At 41.9% G+C, this 22,432-nt stretch overlaps 1 protein-coding gene across 1 annotated transcript; it reads left to right on the top strand.

Moving 5' to 3' along the window:
* Positions 1-8,713: 8,713 nt before the first annotated feature.
* LOC311100613 (ral guanine nucleotide dissociation stimulator-like 1) lies at positions 8,714-22,057 on the top strand (the record flags this gene model as incomplete). The annotated part of the gene is made up of 17 exons (XM_084141540.1): positions 8,714-8,801; positions 13,122-13,411; positions 14,110-14,154; positions 14,246-14,415; positions 14,524-14,681; positions 14,788-15,033; positions 15,196-15,299; positions 15,667-15,751; positions 16,520-16,591; positions 18,775-18,861; positions 19,028-19,060; positions 19,416-19,537; positions 19,946-20,035; positions 20,263-20,389; positions 20,854-21,132; positions 21,585-21,699; positions 21,918-22,057. The coding sequence occupies exons 1-17, from the start codon at positions 8,778-8,780 to the stop codon at positions 22,055-22,057; spliced, it is 2,187 nt and encodes a 728-aa protein (XP_083997666.1). The 5' UTR covers positions 8,714-8,777.
* Between the last annotated feature and the right edge of the window lie 375 nt (positions 22,058-22,432).

Below are 22,432 nucleotides of genomic sequence, written 5' to 3'. Positions count from 1 at the left end.
CCACACCCATACACAGCACCGTGACAAGGGCTTCTTAAAGAAAAACTAACAGGTCTGTGAGAGCAGGAATTCTTACTGGTTGGTAGGTGATCAAATACTTATGTCATGCAATAAAATGCAAATTAATTACTTAAAAATCATACAATGTGATTTTCTGGATTTTTGTTTTAGATTCCGTCTCTCACAGTTGAAGTGTACCTATGATAAAAATTACAGACCTCTACATGCTTTGTAAGTAGAAAAACCTGCAAAATTGGCAGTGTATCAAATACTTGTTCTCCCCACTGTATATAAAACACATGGGGGATTGGAAGTGATGCAGACAATTACATTGATAGAAGATACAATCTATCTGCAATATTAAGCTGATCCATCCCCCCCCCAAAAAAAATATATAACCTCCCTCTCCGCCTGCCCTGCAAGAAACTGAGCCCCTGGTTTGTGGGGCCATTTAAGGTCCTTCAGAGGATAAATGAGGTGTCATACGGGCTGCTGCTTCCCCCTCACTACCGTGTCTCACCCACTTTTCATGTGTCTCTATTTGGTCCTCTGGCGGATGCCGTCCCCCGGGGTACGTCTCCTCCGCCCCTGGACATTGACGGGAGTCCAGCGTATGCGGTGAGGGACCTGCTGGACTCCAGGTTCCGTGGGGGACGGCTCCATTACCTGGTGGACTGGGAGGGGTATGGTTCTGAGGAGCTGGGTTCCAGCTGGGGATGTTCTGGACCCCAACCTAATTTGGGACTTCCACCGTCGCCACCCTGACTGGCCCACTCCTCGGGGTCGTCCTCCTGGCCGGCGACGTCCAGCAGCTGGAGCCGCGCGTCCGGGGGGGGGGGGTTGTACTTTCACGTCACCTCCCGTTGCTCCTCTCCGGCGCTCTGATTAGCCGGTCTACTGAGCCACCGGTCTGAGCGCACCACCTCGGCAACATCGGAATGGAAACCCAACGCACCCTAATCACCTCAAGCGCACCTGCACCTCATCATCTCATCACCACCCCTATTTAGCCCTGGACTGTTCTGGATGATGTTGTGTGTGATTGTTAAGCTTCGTGTCGTTTACATTTACATTTGAGTCATTTAGCAGACGCTCTTATCCAGAGCGACTTACAGTTAGTGAGTGTATACGGTATGGTTTACTCTATCTTTGTTATTTCTCTTGCTCATTGTGAAGTAAACCTTGACCATGTTAATTCCTGCGTCTGCCTCCTGCCTCTTCGTATACTCAGTACGTGTCCCACTCTCACATTACACGTTAGGGAGAGGCTGTATATTTAGCCAGTTACATCGCAGTATCATAGGCTATGCCGCTATGATACTAGGCTATCAAATAATGTCAAAACTTAGCTACTTAGCAACAACACACCAGTCTCAGGATTGACGGTTGACAGCCCAAGTAGAAACTATCCAGGCCATTCCATAAACAACTTTATAGAAGCCCATTTTCACTAGAGTAGCTATTTCCCAAGCAAGGGCAAGTACTAACCACACGTCTTGTCTGGCAAAGAGGTTCCAGTGGGTGAGTTTGTTTTTGTGTGACCCGTTGCCCCAGGTGGGCGGGGTTTGCTCATTTTTTACCATTCCATTGGTCCTCCTTAGAAGAGGTCTTCGCTCACCGGGGCACCGGGCCATGCAACGCGAACTCGTCCAGTCTTTTCCCAGAAAACACGGTGCCACCACGTGTTAATAGGCAAAAGGGGGCATGAATTGTTGACATAATTGTTATCCATACCAAAACCTCAAGTAAATCATGACGCAGTCACTTACCAAACTCCGTTTTGGACGAGACTGACTTTATGACCAAAATGATTCTATTTACACTTTATAGTCAATTTTGACACTATAATTACTGTTTCTGACTCATATCGATGCCACATAGGCCGTTTAAAACCAGAGAAGTTGGTTCTAAGGGGCAGTTGATCTTTAAGAGGAAAGTAATCCAAAAGTAAGTAATCAGAGTAATCAGTGCATCAGTCATGGGCTGGCAGCCATCAATATAAATACAAACAATACTAATGATCAACATTAGCAGCAGCAATAGTACAAAGTACAAAATCTAAAGTATCATACTGTGTAATAACCTATACAATCAGTAATAATAATTACTGTGTAATAACCATACAATCAGTAATAATAATTACTGTGTAATAACTATACAATCAGTAATAATTATTACTGTGTAATAACCATACAATCAGTAGGAATAATGTCTTAATTTTCTTTCAAAACAAACTATTAGATGTCTGTTCTGGAAAGAATAGTTATTTGATAGGTTACAGAACCATACCTACCAAGAACAATGTTGTAATTTCTTTAACTTCCCATAACCTAATTTGTAGATGACACATTAATAACAGATAAATGGAAGGTCCTGACGCAAACAGGTGCAGGTCTAGAGTCCTGGCTGATATATGGTGACATATTAAATCGTAAATCAGATACAGTATGGATGTAATACCCCGCCTACAAACGTCAATGATTTTAAAGCACTATTTGGCAGACTTGGATTGAGAGGGTGACAAGTTGTTTTGTGAAAGTTCTCTGGAAAGGTGAGCATCTGTGCAAATGTCTGGTATTGCAACTCACTGAGAAAGACTCTCATTCCATTCCATGAGACACATATTACACAAGTAGGCCTACATTGTAGGCTTTGTTGGCATAGTCTTTCTGGGGTGACCAGGTCTTTAGTTTATGGGCATTGTGAGAAAGTGTGTCAATTTGATGGGCCATGTATTTGATGGGCCATGTATTTGATGGGCCATGTCTATACAGTAGAATTGCAATTCTATCCATGGAGGGAGACTCAGACTGCGAGTTAGACTTCAAAGGCCCATTGAAGGAACTTGTTTGGTCAATCTACAGTAATTCATATTTCACTCCTGAAATGAGTGTCTGACCTTGTGTGTCTTGGTTTGGCACTGAGTCAGGAAGACATCCTATTTTATAACTGACTTAATTAGCAACTTATTCAGTGGTTCGTTCCTCAAATGTTGCTCTCTCTGAAACATCAACCTCATTCCATGCATTTATGGCAGGTAGCTTAGTGGTTAAGAGCGTTGTGCCAGTAATCGAAAGGTTGCTGTTTCTAGTCCCCAAGCCGACTAGGTGAAAAATCTGTTGATGTGCCCTTGAGCAAGGCACTTAACCCTAATTGCTCCTGTAAGTCGCTCTGGATAAGAGCGTCTGCTAAATGACTAAAATGTCAATGTAAATTTGTCTTTGAGCTTGCCAGTGTTATTGCATGTGACGTTATCACTAAACACAAGCACCTGACTCTGTTTCCTTGGTCTGTGTCCTCGGTCTGTTGAAGTTTCTGAAGAGAACGTCAAGTAGGCCAGGTGGTTTAGTTGCATTTGTTAAACACAAAAGAAAGACATGGGAAAACCCAAGAAAACATTGGATCAGATGATTCAAATGACCAACAGCAGCACTAAGACATACTCTGTAGTACAATACCTTGCATTTTGTTGCAATTTTGAGTAAACAATTAACCTTGCTGGAAAATTATTTTAAATTAAAGTTCAAGTTCATATCAGACATTACACAATATTTGATGAAGAACAAGCTGTCCATATTGCACAATAGAAATACGTTACCTCAGCAACTTCAGCTGATAGGTTGAGAAATAGAGGAGTGCATTACAGTAATTCTCTGTAATGAGGGGGGCAATTAGGCAGAATTACTGTTTTGTCAGTGTTGGGGCTGCTTTGTTTACTGTTGTCCCCAGTGATGCACAAAAGATGGACCACCATTTCAAAAGATGACAGATGGGTCTACACCAGAGGAGGCTGGTGGGAGGAGCTATAGGAGGATGGGCTCATTGTAATGGCTGGAATGGAATCAATGGAATGATATCAAACACATGGAAACAGCGGTCCCATTCCAGCCATTACAATGAGCCCGTCCTTCTATAGCTCTTCCCACCAGCCTCCTCTGGTCTCCACATACACTACAGCCTTGGTAAAAGAGACCCAACAGATTTAATTGAACATTTTGTGGAGGAGAAATTTTTACTCTTATGGCTCTGTATGGAATTATACACTGACTGCACAAAACATTAGGAGCACCTTTCTAATATTGAGTTGCACCACCTTTTGCCCTCAGAACAGCCTCAATTAGTCGAGGCATGGACTCTACAAGGTGTCGAAAGTGTTCCACAGGGATGCTTCCCACAGTTGTGTCAAGTTGGCTGGATGTCCTTTGGGTGGTGGACCATTCTTGATACACACGGGAAACTGTTGAGCATGAAAAACCCAGCGGCATTGCAGTTCTTGACACACTCAAACCGGTGCGCCTGGCACCTACTACCATACCCCGTTCAAAGGCACTTACAGTTGAAGATGGAAGTTTACATACACCTTAGCCAAATACATTTAAACTCAGTTTTTCACAATTCCTGACATTTAATCCTAGTCCTCAGGGGCTTGATTGGGGACACACTTTTTCTTCAGCCCCAGCTGACACACCTGACTCCAATTATTAACTAATCATGGGCTTGCAATTAGTTTAATTAAGTGTGATAGCTAAAGGGCAAGGGGGGGAAGTGTGACACCAATCAGGACCCCGAGGACGGGAGTCGCTCATTCCTGATGTAGGTCTACATGTGAGCTGGAGTCCTTCTAGAACCACATACTCATGTTCACGGTTTGCTTTCCCTACTCCAGTCTATGAGGCTGGAACCCTACTGGCAGGACTTGTAACCATCATCTAGCCTTGGAGAATGCGGAGGGCAACAAGATCTAAGTGTTAGTCATCCTCCCAGTTGTGAAAAATATTTGTATGATGTAAACCCAAAACAAATCCATTATTAGAACTACAATATAATACATGTTATAGCTGTTCTATTTTAAACAGATGTCAACACTACAGTTCTGCACTGATAGTAATGAAATTCTATAGACAAAATACTCACCAAATATTATTCTATCTTTCAGCTACAGGAGACTCTAATAACAAGTCTCGAAAGTGGAGTCTCTAAGCTTAGAAAACTGCAAAGGACTACACCTACATCACAGAACTTCAGAGAGAAATGTTGAGAAGACTGGACTCTCAATTGGTGCTACTAAGGAGAATGATCCTGAGATCAGATGAACCAAGACTCCCTGAAGTGCAACCACCAACAACGGCTGAGCTGCTACAACTTTGAGGAGATGTCGCCACGCAACACAGGATGCAGTTAGCACACCTTTGAGCGGGGAAGGCACTTTCCCTTATGTCAGACTTGGTGGTTCCCGGGAAAGTGTGAAAAAACCTACTCAGAAATGTTGTTGAAAGAGGGTGGCGTACAACCAAACATAAATCATATGTAAATAAGGGAAGTCTGTGTGGGCAACAAACTTGTGTGAGAAACAATATTTGTGCATTCTTTATCTAGCATAAAGGCATCATTATTGTAATTTTGAAATGGTTTTAGAATTATTTACTAAACTGTTCTCTTTTCCTGGATATCTATGCTCCTGACGGTTTTCACTTCAAATAAGGAGACCGACAGGAGGGTATATATCCAGAAAGACAGATGGACTACCCTGGTGTAAATACAGTACAAATTACACAGATCAGGTCAAATAAAGTTGTATTAGGGAGATAAACAACAATACAAGGTAGTCTCTGCAACCTTCTCAAAATAACAAAAGCACAGTGTAAAGAAAACATTCTGAAAAGTACTGAACTAATATCATCCAGACGGAGGAAGAAATTGCTAAAAAAAACTACTTCAAATCAAATTGTCACATGCTTCATAAACAACAGATGTAGACTAACAGTGAAATGCTTAGTTATGGGCCCTTCCCAACAATGCAATAATAGAAAAATAATAATACGAAGAATAAATCCACAATGAGTGGGTAACAACTACCTTACTGTGATTGTTTGCAATTACAATGGTACAAAAAAAGACACAAAAATAGCTTCTTAGCAAAGAGCAATTTCTCCAAAAAAAAATTGCTAGGATTGTCTGGGAGGGGTCTGAGTGGGGAGGAGAAAACAGAAAACTAGATGTTATTGGCAGAGCGGTTTGGAGCACTCTTTCTTATTGGTCTATTTACTAATTTACCGCATAGTGATGTCACCAGGCAGGCCAAAACCCCATTCTACCAAAACAGGTTGAAATTTCAGTCGGTCATTTCAAACAGCTCTTACACTTAAAGGGCATTATCATAATTTTCACAATTTCACAGTATTATTCCAACCTCATAGGGTGGAAATATGTATAAAACACAGGAAAACACGTTTTTGACTGCACAGGACCTTTAACAAAGATGTTGGTAAATTTAGGTCATAATTTTGCCAAATGACCCAGATTGGCTACACATACAGTAACTATACTGTACAAAAATATAAACGCAACTTGCAACAATTTCAAAGATTTTACTGAGTTACAGTTCATATAAGGAAATCAGTCAACTGAAATAAATTCATTAGGCCCTAATCTATGGATTTCACATGACTGGGAATACAGATATGCATCTGTTGGTCACAGATACCTTTAAAAAAAGGTAGGGGTGTGGATCAGAAAACCAGTTAGTATCTGGTGTAACCAAATGTCACCATTTGCCTCATGCAGCGTGACACATCTCCTTCGCATAGTTGATCAGACTGTTGATTGTGACCTGTGAAATGTTGTCCTACTACTCTTCAATGGCTGTGCGAAGTTGCTGGATATTGGTGGGAACTGGAACATGCTGTCGTACACATTAATCCAGAGCATCATAGACATGCTCAATGGGTGACATATCTGGTGAGTATGCAGGCCATGGAATAACTGGGACGTTTTCAGCTTCCAGGAATTATGTACAGATCCTTGTGACATGAGGCCGTGCATTATCATGCTGAAACATGAGGTGATGGCGGCGGATGAATGGCACGACAATGGGCCTCAGGATCTCGTCACGGTATCTCTGTGCATTCAAATTGCCATTGTGTTCGTTGTCCGTAGCTTACGCCTGCCCATACCATATCCCCACCACCACCATGGGGCACTCAGCAAACCGCTCGCCCACACGACGCCATACACGTGGTCTGCGGTTGTGAGGCCGGTTGGACGTACTGCCAAATTCTCTAAAACGATGTTGGAGGAGGCTTATGGTAGAGAAATTAACATTAAATTATCTGGCAACAGCTCTGGTGGACATTCCTGCAGTCAGCATGCCAATTGTACCCTCCCTCAAAACTTGAGACATCTGTGGCATTGTGTTGTGTGACAAAACTGTACATTTTAGAGTGGCCTTTTATTGTCCCCAGCACAAAGTTCACCTGTGTAATGATCATGCTGTTTCATCAGCTTTTTGATATGCCACACCTGTCAGGTGGATGGATTATCTTGGTAAAAGAGAAATACTCACTAACAGGGATGTAAACAAATTTGTCCACAAAATTTGAGAGAAATAAGCTTTTTGTACGTATGGAAAATGTTTGGGATCTTTTATTTCAGCTCATGAAACATGGGACCAACACTTTACATGTTGCGTTTATATTTTGGTTCAGTATAAATCAAAAACAAGTTCAAGAAGATGCACCATAGACCATGCTTTATCAAATCACCCAAATCAATGCTCTCTGTCTGTCCATCTGTCTTCCAGAGTGTCCACTCGCTGTGAAGAATGAATTGGGGGAAACCGACTCCAACAACAAGCACTATCCAATGGAGGAAGCAGACTCTGGGACAGTGTGTGTGTGTTCACAATGTGTGAGAGAGAAATACTTTTTTTTAGAGTTCTGCCCTTATTTGCAGTAGGGGATAGTGGGGTTGAGGTTATTTTTACATTCAGCATCATTCCATCAAGGGAAATATTGTATTATTTCTAACAATTATATCTACATATATTTCAAGATGATGTGTATCCCTGGAAATAATCAGAATTCATATAAACATTAGTTTTTAAAACATAGCTTATCCAAAAAAAGTGGTCTCTTGTCACAACTTACCCCGGGTATGGGGTAAATTGAGCTGCCAACAGGTTAGTTAAGCCACCTACAAATATATGTGCTGAATGAAATACACTACCTTTTAAAAAAGAAAGAGACCATGTTTGTAAGCAGTTTTATTAACTCAATGATTTATTATTTTTTACATTGTTTGCAAACTGATATGTGACACGTATTAATGCCAAAATAACATGCAAAACAGAAAAAATAAAATACAAAAAAAGGCTAAACAGGTGGGCTCAAAATGACAAGTCGCCACCGCCTACAACAGATTTTACTTTCAGCATCCAGGTTTTTTCTTTATCATCACAAAAAACTCACTAGAAGATGAACTTGAAGAAGCAATGAGCTCGAGCTTCGATCAGATGATTATCCCCCCATGTAGTTTTTTGTAGGCAATATGCAAATACACACAGAAGAGCAGACCAGAGAACACACCCGTTATCTCAAGACCGCCCTCAAATAAGTAGCCTATTCTTCCAATACCGCCCCACTGTATAAAAGGTAGGAGTTTCAGGCAAGAACGCCTAGCTTCGCTTTGAAGGATTTAGCGATAGTGGCATTAGGTGCGGAGTGTAGTTCATTGATCTGCCTGTTGATCAGCTATGGGAAGCTCTTGACAAATGATAGGGTGTTACTTTGTATGCGGCCGCAAAATGTGACGAATAGTACGCAGATTAAAAATACATTTTATATTTTGTTTAACACATGTAGTTTAAAGAAATATGTTTCTGTAAAACATTTATTCATATCACAATGCAGCGGTAAACTTCAACTCCTTCGAAGCTTCAACACTTAGTTTGAACAAGATGGAAGTTTTCACACCATAAACGTTCTGCTGTGACTGACGAGATGGGAAAATGGGAGATATCAATGGTAGGCTAATACTTTTGTGGGTGTACGGCATGCTTTTAATTTAGAAATGATAGTTATCTCATTAGTTTTACTGTATTTTCTGAACTATAATGTAATGTAGGCTATTTGAATCATAGGCTATGCATTGTTTGAATAGAAAGTAATATGCTGTTAATAGCCTAATTTCTCTTCACACACCTGTGTGTCATAAATCAGACAGTGCGTGCTGTCTTGTCAGAGCGTTATTATAGTCATTTGCAACTATAGCACAATAATGGACTAAAGGAGCCTAACGTTACTCCTTATAATTCAAGGACCTTGCATGTTCTGTTTAGAGGCGAATTGGTTATGGCAGACAAATATTCCATCTAAACGTGAATCGATTCTTAATTGCGGTATGATTCTAGAAACATAAAGCCCTCTACTTTCATGTCACATCAAAATCATTTGGCAAATGCAAAATATAGGCTACACTTACTGTACACGGTTTAAACCGCTTTTAACACAGTTGCAGCAGACAGTATTTTTCAGTGACAACACTTTGTGGCATCAGTCTTCTGTTTACACACTTGTGTCTGGAGAAGCATAGGTAGTGGACTCTTGTCTTCCGTCTGTTTTCTGTAAACAAGCGCTGTAACATGGAAAATTATTTATCGCTTATATTAAACAGATACCTGAGAAGACAACGGTCCTTATCAGAGGAGGCTGGTGGGAGGTGCAATAGGAGGACGGGCTCATTGTAAAGGCTGGAATGGAATTCATTGAATTGATCAAACATATGGAAACCACACGTTTGAATCTGTTCCCTTTATTACATTCCAGCCATTACAATGAGCCTGTCTTCCTATAGCTCTTCCCACCAACCTCCACTGGTCCTTATGTTTCCTGCATGTTAACATTTAGAGCAGGGGTGTCAAACTCATTCCATGGAGGGCCTAGTGTCTGCAGGTTTTTGGTTTTTCCTTTCAATTAAGCCCTAGACAACCAGGTGTGGGGAGTTCCTTACTAATTAGTGACCTTAATTCATCAATCAAGGACAAGGGAGGAGTGAAAACCCGCAGCCACTAGGCCCTCCGTGGAATGAGTTTGACACATGTGATTTAGAGCAAGCGTCTGGGCTCTTAACAAAACTTCCCTGGCCAGAAGGTACTATCGTCAATAGGTAGTTGGCGTCTTTGAATGGGCTAATGTCCAGCTAATGAATAAGGCAGCAACACTGCAACATATTGCTATGCATGCATCTTGCATGGATGTAAAGTATATTCCTGCATTTACAGTGTATGCATATCTGTCAGTGAGACTATTATTTGCATCGTTGTCCTGTGTCAAGGTCTATTTATTCATTAGATAAAACTGCCTGAATGGATAAACAAGTATTAGGCCTATACCTGGTTTCCAACAATACGGTGATATCATAATGCTAACAGATTAATAGACGCTAACTGCTTTAGCAACTATTGACGATAGTATTTTCTGGTCGGGGCAGTTTTGTTAAGATCCCCGACGCTCGTTCTAAACGTTAAAACGCATCGCTTGTGGTATGGTATTGGAAACACAAGGATCATATTTCATATCGGCGAGACTTAAATTACTACTAATCTTTTAGGGTTAGTGTTCACACACGGCCATATCTCCACATTACATCGCTTGTTTACGGAAGACATTGGCGGACACTTGTGCTAATTAACTATCTAGCGTGCTCTGAAAACCTGTGCGTTAGCATGACTGGGGAGGAAGTGTAGTTCGTCAACTGGAGGCACACACAGCTTGTGGATCTGTGCAAAGCTGGGTACATTAAGTTATCTTATTTGAAAAAGTATTTATCGCTGATATGAAAGATAAGGTGCATATCGGCATGTGTTTCGAAACCTGGTTTGAAAGCTGTGATTATTGATGTTTCTAAACATTAACACAGCATGAAATTGTAGTTCACATGAAGCCAACTGTGGGTATAATGTAACCGCTGAAAACCCTACGTATGGGGAAGAAGGGTTTTCGAGAGCTATCCTGACGCCATCATTTGTATCATTATGTTTAGTCTCAAATATTGGACAATTCTTGTCTGTTTTGAATTTAGTTTGGTGCACCTAAGACTAATATAAAGATGTTACAGTATTGTATCCTTGCCCATATAATTAGGAACTCTGTGCCTTGGCCTCCATGTAGGCCTACAGATAATGACATGCAGTATTCCATAAAGGACAATGGTGTGACATTGGTCCCTCACGACACCGATAGTAGTGTCTCTTTTTCTTGGCCTGGTCTTTTGTCAGGTGTATATAATTAGGTTGTGACGCACGTCTGCCTGCCTTGTACATCAGTAACCCTCTGTAATTTAGGAGTTGGGTAATGATTATCATGTGTTCTGCCCACCATAAACATCTGCACGTCTGTCTGTCAGATGGCATATGACTTAAAATGCTTTGATCATACATGGATAATATCAGTGCCAATGTTAAAATCAGACTGTTTAGTTCAGACTGAGATGGGGAAAGCCTAAATTATATCAGAAAGTGGGTGGACCGATATGAGGGGCGTGTATTAGAACAGAGAGATTGATTGGGGGCTAGTGACAGAGACTTGCATATGGGACTGGCATAAGGACTGAGTGGGTGGAGGGATAGATTTAATAAGTTACATATTTTAAAGGGGATTTATGCTGATTTATTTACGATTTCTTTGATCATGTCTTTTAAATTATTTGACCCAGGTGCCATCTCTTTGTACCACACGGCTCTTGTCCTCAATAGGCAAGCTGTGTACCTTTTCATGTTGTTCTGTACCAATCCTCTTTGGCATACATTAGTCAAGCTCTTTGTCCTGCTAAATATGCCAACTATTGTATGAAATGTTGTAATGGGGTAAATCCATTTATATTCAATCACTTTTTGACAGCACGCCTTTTGATTTGAACGAAACCTTTCACACATATTTGCCCATTGTAGAAGTGCTCAGAAAGTGACTTTTTGGACCTGAATGCCAAAACATTCAAGAAATGAAGATGCTCAAAGTTGACCTATTTTGCATACCATGACATCCATGTCTTCATCACAAAAATATATATATATTTGTGATGAAGACATGGATGTCATGGTATACAAAATAGGTCAAATTTGAGCACCTTTATCTTTTGAATGTAAAAAAAAATAAATAAATGTAAATTATCTAAAATAAATAGATTATTTTGCATATGTTGTAGCTTAGCCATTATCTGAGGTTGTGTCCGCCATCAGTTGAGACACAACATGCTCTTGAATACAGGGTGGGTGTGGATGATTAACTTAATTTAAGGTAAATAATGTCAATTTTATTCAAGAAATTATCAAATAGTTTGACAACCCTGTTCAACCATTTATCTTTTCCAGTGCTGAAGACATGGATGTTTCATGGTATGGTGGGGTATGCAAAATGGGTAAACTTTGAGCACCTCTATCTCTTGAATGTTTTGGCATTCAGGTCCAAAAAGTCACTTTCTGAGCACGTCTTCCATGGGCAAACATGTATGGAAAGTTTTGTTTAAATCAAAAGGGATGCTGTCAAAAAGTGATTGAATTCATATGGATTTACCAAATGAACACATTGTTTCTCAGTAAGCATTGAAATCAGAGAAACTACCTGCCACTGAGTATCTCCATTTGTGTTCAGTGTTTTCTCTAATGTAAACAGTACAGTATTCTGAGAGGGATTTGAATGAAACCTTTAAAGCGAAAAAATCTAATCTCTATTTCATCTAAATCTAGCTTTGCTAAACCAACGTGTAAATATCATGAGAAGAAACTGTGATAGTGTGTGCAGATGCAAACATGATTTTGTCTTTTCAACAGTCAGCTGAATAACTGATAAACCCAAAGCGCTCCCTATATCACATAGACCTTCCAGGTGAGGTGTCTATATTTTGCTCACAAGGCAGGCATGCCTCTGTATAGGCTTACTGTAATGGACCATAATATCAATCTGGTCTCACAGCTGGTCATTATGGTCTGTAGGATCTGTCCTGTCAGTGGTCTACTGCCCCTAGACAGCAATTATACACATGAGCTGAAATGTCAGTGTTGCATGTGAGGTCCAGTTTGTTGACGTGTGAACCTCATAGCCTCATCATCACTGTGACTCAGGGGGGTTTAAGTGGTTTGCGGGTCACCTCCGCTTGTTTGTTAGTGGTCACCTATGGCTATTTTTACCTGCTAATGATTCACCTTTTGACCTCAGTGTTGTTTCCAAAAACAAAAATGAGGTGTCTAGTCCATTATGCTTCAATACAAGAGTAATAGAGGATTGAAGGAATTGAAAGGAGCTCCATGTCTCCCCATCTCACCGTGTGAGTTCCTCCTTCCCACCCAGAATCCAGTGCAGGAGTGGGGTGAGGAGTTTGAGGAGGGGGTGTTGTATGGGATCACCCTGCGTCGGGAGCCCGTCCAGATACCAGCCAGCCCCACCGAGGCCCGGCCATGCGCTGCCTTCGTCCAGTACCGGACCTGCAAGGTGCGCAGGCTGAAGGCAGCCACCCTGAACCGGCTGGTGAGCCACCTCCTGGACCCCTGCTGCCAGGAGCCCGACTACAGACGGATCTTCCTGTCCACCTACCAGACCTTCACCACTACCAGTGCACTCATAGAGCTGCTCTTCCAGAGGTGGGCCATATCATTAAGTTACAGTACTCATAACTGCTGTTACATTTTACCTGACCATTGTCTCAGACCATAATGCAGAAGCTATTTCACTGTTAAAATTAGACAGTATGAAATTATGTGAGCAGGTTGTTTGACCTCTATAGTTTGAAAACACCTTGACATTCTAGTTTTACTACTTATTAAAACCCATCTTCTATCAAGTTAATGTTTGGTGAAATGGCCTAAAAATGTCTATCTCCCTCTCTCTTCTTTTGCCTTCTCGTTTTCACCCAACTCTTTTGACACATTCCGAGTAATCACAGTAACAAATAAGATTCGCCAAATTTGATTTAGAATGTTATGTTGGACACAGATGAGCGGGTACATCGAGAGTGGCCGTTTTTGAACAACACCTCTCGCTGTGCATGCAAAGTCAGGTCGTTTCGTCAGACTGTTTTCTTTCTTTCTTATTTCCCTGACAAAATGATTATCTCAGCATCTTTGATTTAATGATAAGCACCCAGCAGGTAGTTAGCCATTACAGGTTTTACAACAACAACAATTATTCACCGAGTTTGGAGTGAGGTCAGTGTCAGGATAACAACAGAGCATAGAGACAGACCAAAGAAAAACAGTCTGAAGAAGAATGTGACCAACAGGACAGTGGTCCAATCCCAGTTTAGATGACTCTGACACTGTCTTCCTAATTGCTCTCACAGGGACAAAGTAGCTTTAGATGTGGACAACAGTGAATGTCACAGGAGGTGAGCTGGCTGCTTTTAACTGGATCACATTTATTTCCGTGAATCTGGAATAGGGAAGACATTGTTTCATCACATGTTGTTGTCTCCTCAGGCGTCTGTTGCCCCTGATCCAGACTTGGTTGGAGGAGTACAGTGAGGACTTCCGGGATCCTCCTCAGCACCCCTCCCTAAGGCTGCTGTTGGACCACCTTCACTGCCTGTCCTCCTTCTGTTCACTGGCCCAGTGCTCTGAAACTCTGCTTAATAAGTTCCAGAGAGAAGGTACAGGATTATCTCAATTCACTTGTTTTTCTTAACCTTTTCTGTGAATTGCCTTTGATTATTATACCATTGTTGATCCCCTTCTGTCATTCCTCTCTCCTTTAATAGAAATGGATACTGGTGGCCATTCTTCCCAGGCTGAGGTGAATCAGGAAGATGAGGGCTCAGGGGAGGAAGGCCCAGAATGGGACAGCCCACTGGATCAGGGTGACATCATGGACTTCTCAGTCACAGGCATCGCAGAACAGCTCACCCGACTGGACGCTGTAAGTGTCAATCATGGCAGATAACTTCTGGCTCTTAATATGCGTCCTCAGGAGTGGATCACTAACAATCTTCTTCCATTTTACCTTCCTTATCTGTGTGTCTCAGGGGCTGTTTGGGAAGGTGGTTCCCTACCAGTGTCTGGGCTGTGTGTGGTCCCAGAGAGACAAGAAGGAGAACCTTTCTGCCACCGTCAGTGCCACCATCGCCCAGTTTAACGCAGTCACCAACCGGGTCATCACCTCCCTGCTCTGCCGGTCCACCTCCCCCACCTCCAGCCCCACTTCCGTCCGCAGGGCCTCCAGCCCAGCTCAGAGGGCCTGCGTCATTGAGAAGTGGATCAGAGTAGGACAGGTCAGACACATCTAGTAACGTGGACCATTGAGGGATACATTTTCAAATCCAAGTGCAGCCTTACACATCGAAACGTCAACCTGTATCCTGGTTCTCAGCGCATTCAGTTGTAAGTAGTAAGTCCCTAGTCAGTCTCTAACTTGTGACTGTTTTCTGAAACAGGAGTGTCGGCAGCTGAAGAATTTCACATCTTTGAGGGCCATCCTGTCTGCCCTTCAGTCCAATGCTGTCTACAGGCTGAGGAAGACTTGGGCTGCTGTGTGTAGGTACGGACTGTACGGTCACACTGGAAGGGTTAGCTGAGTCATGAAGCTAGAGGGCCAATAACGTTGACTGAATATGGCAAAAAAATGAACAATAGTGTCCTTATCCTCTGCGAATTTAAGGCTCAGTAAAGAAATGATTTACTCCTAATTGACCTACATTATTAAACCAACCTTAGTTTGTACTTCATGACATAACTATGCAATAAAAAACATGTATTGTGTCAATGTCAAGAATAGTTTAACAATAATTTTAGGTCAACATGCCATGCCTTACCAACTCTAAATCCCTTTATTGATTCAAAGTTGCTAGTGGTGTCTTGTCTGAGTGTTATTTTTGGATTGATTCAATTGGTTTGTTGTTATTCAGGGACAGCGTGGCCATCTTTGATAACCTCTGTGAAACCTTCCCAGATGAGAACTGTGTGTTGAGCAACAGAGAGATCCTTGTGGAGGTAAGAATCCAATACATTTAAGGAAAATTATTTAACTGAATGTTTTACTTGAGTCTCCGTATGCTTTCTTTCTACAAACATAATGCAGACGATATGACACTGTTGAAATAATGACAATATGGAGTGTTTATTGTTTTAAGAGATGTCGATCTCTACTTACATCTTCAAGCACCTTGATATTCTACTTTTACGACTTATTAAAACCCATCTTCTTTCTGTCAAGTTAATGTTTAGTGAAATTGCCTAACGGTGTGTTAATAGCAAGCCATTGTCCCAAAGCAAAAGAGAGGGTGTTCTGTTTTTCTGTCAGCTCTGGGTGTTTGTGTCAATCTTCATTAGGTCTGGGTACAGTGAGAGGGCTCTAAAGTAATATTCTACATATTGCTCCGAATGTAACAACAAGCTGATATTTGCATCTCTGTCAACAAACACTACACTAATGACCTTTATTTCATTTTACTGTGTGGGTCCACCCCTTTTGTTCCTTAGCACAAAACTGCTTTTGTTCACATCTTGACATTTCCAACTGGTCATGTTTGCATGGATTTTAAAAGCTCAATATATTGTTTACATATTGAGATATGTTTATCTATTCTAAGAACAACCAATGTGGTGTTGACCACATAAGCTGGTAAAGGCAGTTCTGACCTAGACCAGATTTGACTGACTCTTTGCATATGCTGTAGGTCATTGCAGATGGGTAGACAGGTTGACAATGGAAGGCCATAAATGCAGACTGAATTTAGCTTATATTTGACCCCTGTTCAGGATGGAAGCCAACCAGCCATGGATAACATTTCTCCCAAGATATCCAAGAATTGTCCTATTGCCAGACAGATGGTAAGCAATACTTCAGAGAGAGATTGAGTAAGAGCATTGCAGACATGATATGTAGACATTTTATATATATATATATATATATATATATATACAGTGGGGAAAAAAAGTATTTAGTCAGCCACCATTTGTGCAAGTTCTCCCACTTAAAAAGATGAGAGAGGCCTGTAATTTACATCATAGGTACACGTCAACTATGACAGACAAAATGAGAAAAAAAAATCCAGAAAATCACATTGTAGGATTTGTTATGAATTTATTTGCAAATTATGGTGGAAAATAAGTATTTGGTCAAAAACAAAAGTTTCTCAATACTTTGTTATATACCCTTTGTTGGCAATGACACAGGTCAAACGTTTTCTGTAAGTCTTCACAAGGTTTTCACACACTGTTGCTGGTATTTTGGCCCATTCCTCCATGCAGATCTCCTCTAGAGCAGTGATGTTTTGGGGCTGTCACTGGGCAACACAGACTTTCAAATCCCTCCAAAGATTTTCTATGGGGTTGAGATCTGGAGACTGGCTAGGCCACTCCAGGACCTTGAAATGCTTCTTATGAAGCCACTCCTTCGTTGCCCGGGCGGTGTGTTTGGGATCATTGTCATGCTGAAAGACCCAGCCACGTTTCATCTTCAATGCCCTTGCTGATGGAAGGAGGATTTCACTCAAAATCTCACGATACATGGCCCCATTCATTCTTTCCTTTACACGGATCAGTCGTCCTGGTCCTTTTGCAGAAAAACAGCCCCAAAGCATGATGTTTCCACCCCCCTGCTTCACAGTAGGTATGGTGTTCTTTGGATGCAACTCAGCATTCTTTGTACTCCAAACACGACGAGTTGAGTTTTTAACAAAAAGTTATATTTTGGTTTCATCTGACCATATGACATTCTCCCAATCCTCTTCTGGATCATCCAAATGCACTCTAGCAAACTTCAGACGGGCCTGGACATGTACTGGCTTAAGCAGGGGGACACGTCTCCCACTGCAGGATTTGAGTCCCTGGCGGCGTAGTGTGTTACTGATGGTAGGCTTTGTTACTTTGGTCCCAGCTCTCTGCAGGTCATTCACTAGGTCCCCCTGTGTGGTTCTGGGATTTTTGCTCACCGTTCTTGTGATCATTTTGACCCCACGGGGTGAGATCTTGCGTGGAGCCCCAGATCGAGGGAGATTATCAGTGGTCTTGTATGTCTTCCATTTCCTAATAATTGCTCCCACAGTTGATTTCTTCAAACCAAGCTGCTTACCTATTGCAGATTCAGTCTTCCCAGCCTGGTGCAGGTCTACAATTTTGTTTCTGGTGTCCTTTGACAGCTCTTTGGTCTTGACCATAGTGGAGTTTGGAGTGTGACTGTTTGAGGTTGTGGACAGGTGTCTTTTATACTGATAACAAGTTCAAACAGGTGCCATTACTACACGTAACGAGTGGAGGACAGAGGAGCCTCTTAAAGAAGAAGTTACAGGTCTGTGAGAGCCAGAAATCTTGCTTGTTTGTAGGTGACCAAATACTTATTGTCCACCATAATTTGCAAATAAATTCATTAAAAATCCTACAATGTGATTTTCTGGATTTTCTTTTCTCAATTTGTCTGTCATATTTGACGTGTACCTATGATGAAAATTACAGGCCTCTCTCATCTTTTTAAGTGGGAGAACTTGCACAATTGGTGGCTGACTAAATACTTTTTTGCCCCACTGTATATATATATATATATATATATATATATATATAGTGGGGGTCATTGAGTTTAGCTTTCACTTCTTTCCATGCAACATTAAATGGACAGAAATGATAGCAGAATTAGGTGTATCTGAAAGTAAAACAAACAGGTTTATTATAAGCTGTTACCATGGGGGGATAGAAAGGGAAGGAAGGATCCTAGTATTGTCTACTCAGTATTTTGCGGTGGCAGTTTCTGCTTCTTGAGAAGTCACATGTAGCCCCCTTTCCACATCAGCTCTTAACCCACAAGAGGTTACATTGATTCCCCTAGAGGAAAAACATATTCAAAGACCGAGAGTCGTGTGGCAAGTTTCAAATGGCCACAGATTACTAAGCTATGAAAGTACAGTAATAATGGACCAAGACCTTTTCTAGCTTCATATACACATTCTCTAAAGCTGTGTTACTAGAATCCTCTGACATTCTCTCTTCTGTCTCCTGTTTCTGTACTGCTGTCTCCTCAGAGCACCTCCAGTGGGGTGGTTCCTTACCTGGGAACGTACCTGACTATCTTCACCATGCTGGACACTGCTCTACCAGATACTGTGGAGGTAAGCAAACAGCCATTGACACAGACTGCTATGTTATGGCAGCTACTTTAGGTTAATTCTATATTTACCTTAGCTGATTGCTATCTTAATGTTTAATATTGATAACAAATCTTACATATTGTCAAGTTTTTACATGTATTGTAGCATGTTGTGCCCTTTTTGACAGGGGGACCTCATAAACTTTGAAAAGAGGAGGAGGGTAAGTTGTTTTTGTCTTCGATCTCTAAGCCTGTAGGGAATGGGATTTTACGTAAAGAAAGCAAAAGATACAGTACAAGCGTGTCCAATAAATATTTCACCGATGTTATAGGACATGAAATGCATTGTATTGCTGGTACACACACCACCACATTTTAGGGGCACTTTGACATGCCGAGGGGAAAAGTGCACACCTTTGTGCTTAGGGATGTTGGCTTACTGCTCTAAATGACTCTGCCTCTCAGATAGTCTTTATTGGAGCCCCATGACTGTTAAACGTGTTGCTAGTTTATAACAAGTTACATAACAACCACACAGCTGACATGGGTTCATGATCTCCCTCTCTCTCTCTGCAGGAGTTTGAGATTCTCTCTCAGATCCGGCAGCTCCAAGCCTCCTGCTCTCAATACAACCTGTCCCATCACACCAGGATCACCGCCTGGTTACAGGGCCAGAAGCTGCTCACTGACCAGGAGAGGTGAGAACCTGTCCCCAACTGGTTTTATGGTAGAGCAATGAGGAGTTAAAGAGCTGGTGAGCTTTGTAAGGATTGATGGGACCTAATCATGTCTTAAAATGATGCCAGTAAACCCTTGTCCATGGAGATTTATAGAACCTGAATTGTCTCTTTCTAATATGCTGTATACACAAATGTACTACTCAAATGACATGTAAAACACAAATCCCATAATCCCTACCCTGGTTTTGCCTGTTAAGGAAATTAATAGAAAACCCATCTAGAGCTGGGGTTGACACAGGGCCGCAGTGTGTGCAGGCTTTTGAATCAGATGTGTTAGTGCAGGGCTGGAACAAAAGGCTGTATACATTTAGACAAGTCCACCCTGACTTCGGGGCTCATAAGTGTTTTCTATGTGTTCTGCCACAGCTATGAACTGTCCAGAAACCTGGAACCTCCAGGAGACCTCTGCTCCGCCAGTGCCTGGAGCCACCGTTCCCTCAGCAAGAAACTCTCCTCGTGCGTACTGAACACTTCTCTTAATAGCAGTTGCCATCTAGTTAATTTTTCTCAAGACAATAGTATTCACCCCATCTCTAATATATACAAATATTGTAACATTGTTGTGAATAAACAAGAACTATAAATGAACAATGACAAAATTCAGTATTCAAGGTTTTACTAGTGTACGTTGACCACATTTGTTCATTTTGTACAAAGTTCTAACTATGTTTGTGTATTTGCAGACTCCTGAAAGTGAGTGAGGGACCCAGCAGCAAAAGCCATGCAGACCAGATCAGTGTGTCATCTTCAGGGTCCAGTGGCTCTGAGATGGAGGACCTCTCCACCCCTCCCTCCACACTCAGACTGCAGGTACAGGGCTCTCCTTTCCCTTTTAGACATACCTCTGACTCGGTCTCTCGCTCTGTCAGTCATTGCTCACCCTGGTTAAAGCCGTTTCAAATGTTTTAATAGAACACACTGTACTACAAAACATCCTCTAGTTACACTTTACTAATACCAGTAGTTACACAATGAAGCAATTCAAAAGTATGTCATTATGTAGCTTTGTATACAATCTCCCATTCATAACAGTGATCCCCATTGACAGCCCATAGAAACTGATGTCCTTGAGAACTGGAATGTCAATTGACCAGATCCTTGTTAAGCCAAGCAGGAGTGGTGTTTGCTTAGCACATGCCTCTGGTGAAGCATGGCTCAATACTTCAGTTATCCACAAATGTGCTGAGGTCAATATCTCAGACAGACAAACCGAAAGACTAATTCATTATTCCCAATGGCACTCATGGATGTTTTGTCTCTCTCCCTTGTCCCAGTCTTTGTCCAGCTCCTGTCAAAATGTGGCAGATGCCTTAACCTCCTCCCCGGATGGCTCCACTCCCTCCAGTTGTCCCTCCAATTGTTCCTCCAGTTCTCAGCCTGACCTCTCTGCCCCTGCTCCTGTGGCTGCCCACCCTAAACCCATGCTGGCCTCTTATCACAAGCGCTCTGTGTCCATGACCTCCCTCCCGCTCTACAACAGACAGGTGGCTGACTCCTGTATAGTGAGGGTCAGTGTGGAGGCTGGCAACGGCAACATGTACAAGAGCATCCTGGTGAGCTTGGATTGGGATCTGGGGGTAGGGATTATCTTTGGGTTCAAGGCTGTTACGGAAATGTTTTAAAAGGGATCATTTGTATAGTACTCTAGCTTTGTACATTATATTTGGTTATGATGAAAACGAAGATAAGAACTGCAGTGCAGGTTACATTTGTCATTTAGCAGATGCTCTTATCCAGAGCGACTTACAGTTATTGCATTCATGTTAAGATGGCTAGGTGAGACAACCACATATCACGGTCTTAGTAAGAACATTTTGTCCTCAATAAAGATGTTATCAGCAAAGTCAGTGCTAGTAGGAAAAGAGAGATGGGCGGGGCGGGATAAGACTGACGTCTTATTTAAGATACTCTGGTTGGTTGAAGGGAGGTTTTGCAGCCAAACCCTTCACGTCCTCATTATTTTACAGCATGTTAACTGCTTTTTTGACTCGTGTGTCCTTCTCAGCTGACTAGTCAGGAAAAAACTGCCCAGGTGATCCAGAGGGCCCTGGAAAAACACAACCTGGAGCACATGACCTGCCAAGACTTCACGCTCACACAGGTGATCTCCCGGGAAAGAGGTAGTACACAATCAATGCTCTTACACAGTACATATGCCCACTCAAAAAAAGAGGCCACATAGTTTGGCATTAACTGTACTGAACTACAGTAGAAATATTACTGAAGATAGAACACTGACGATAGTGTTGTCCTTGAATGATTGACGAGGACTTTAATAGTGTACTCGTATGTAATATTCTCCTTTCTCATACCAACCCCCACGTCTTCTGTTTTTCAGAGTTACTCATTCCGGACAAAGCTAACGTCTTCTACGCAATGTCCACGTCGGCTAACTTTGACTTTGTTCTGCGCCAGTGTCCAAAGGGTCAAAAGAAACCACTGTGCGCTACTTCCAGCCTTGGATGTTATTCAAAGTAGACGCCATTCTATGGCAATGATGAGTTACTGCAACTCGAGCAAACCAAGGGGTGCCATGAGAGCAACAGGTGGAAGATAGTACTGTATGATGGCACTTTATGAAGAATACACATGTTGTGTATATAGGGTCTGAAGACAACAGCTTTGGGGCTACATTTTGAAACCCATTAAACAGAATGACCTTTTATTTATTGGTGGAGCGAACTCTACATGAATTGAACCATTGAACACTCAACATTTGTTTTAATGGGAGAGATGACTGACGTTTCCCAAAAGGGAGCGACAACCTGTGAGCCTTAAAAGGGAACGAGGTCAGATGGTCGGTGAAGGGCATGTGTAATGGACAGGCCTCGGACAGCAGCTTTCCCAACAGGA

This window comes from Coregonus lavaretus (assembly GCF_964263955.1).
Source record: "Coregonus lavaretus genome assembly, chromosome: 2".
In the NCBI taxonomy this organism is placed as follows: Eukaryota; Metazoa; Chordata; class Actinopteri; order Salmoniformes; family Salmonidae; genus Coregonus; species Coregonus lavaretus.
This window is presented reverse-complemented; position numbering and strand designations above follow the sequence as displayed.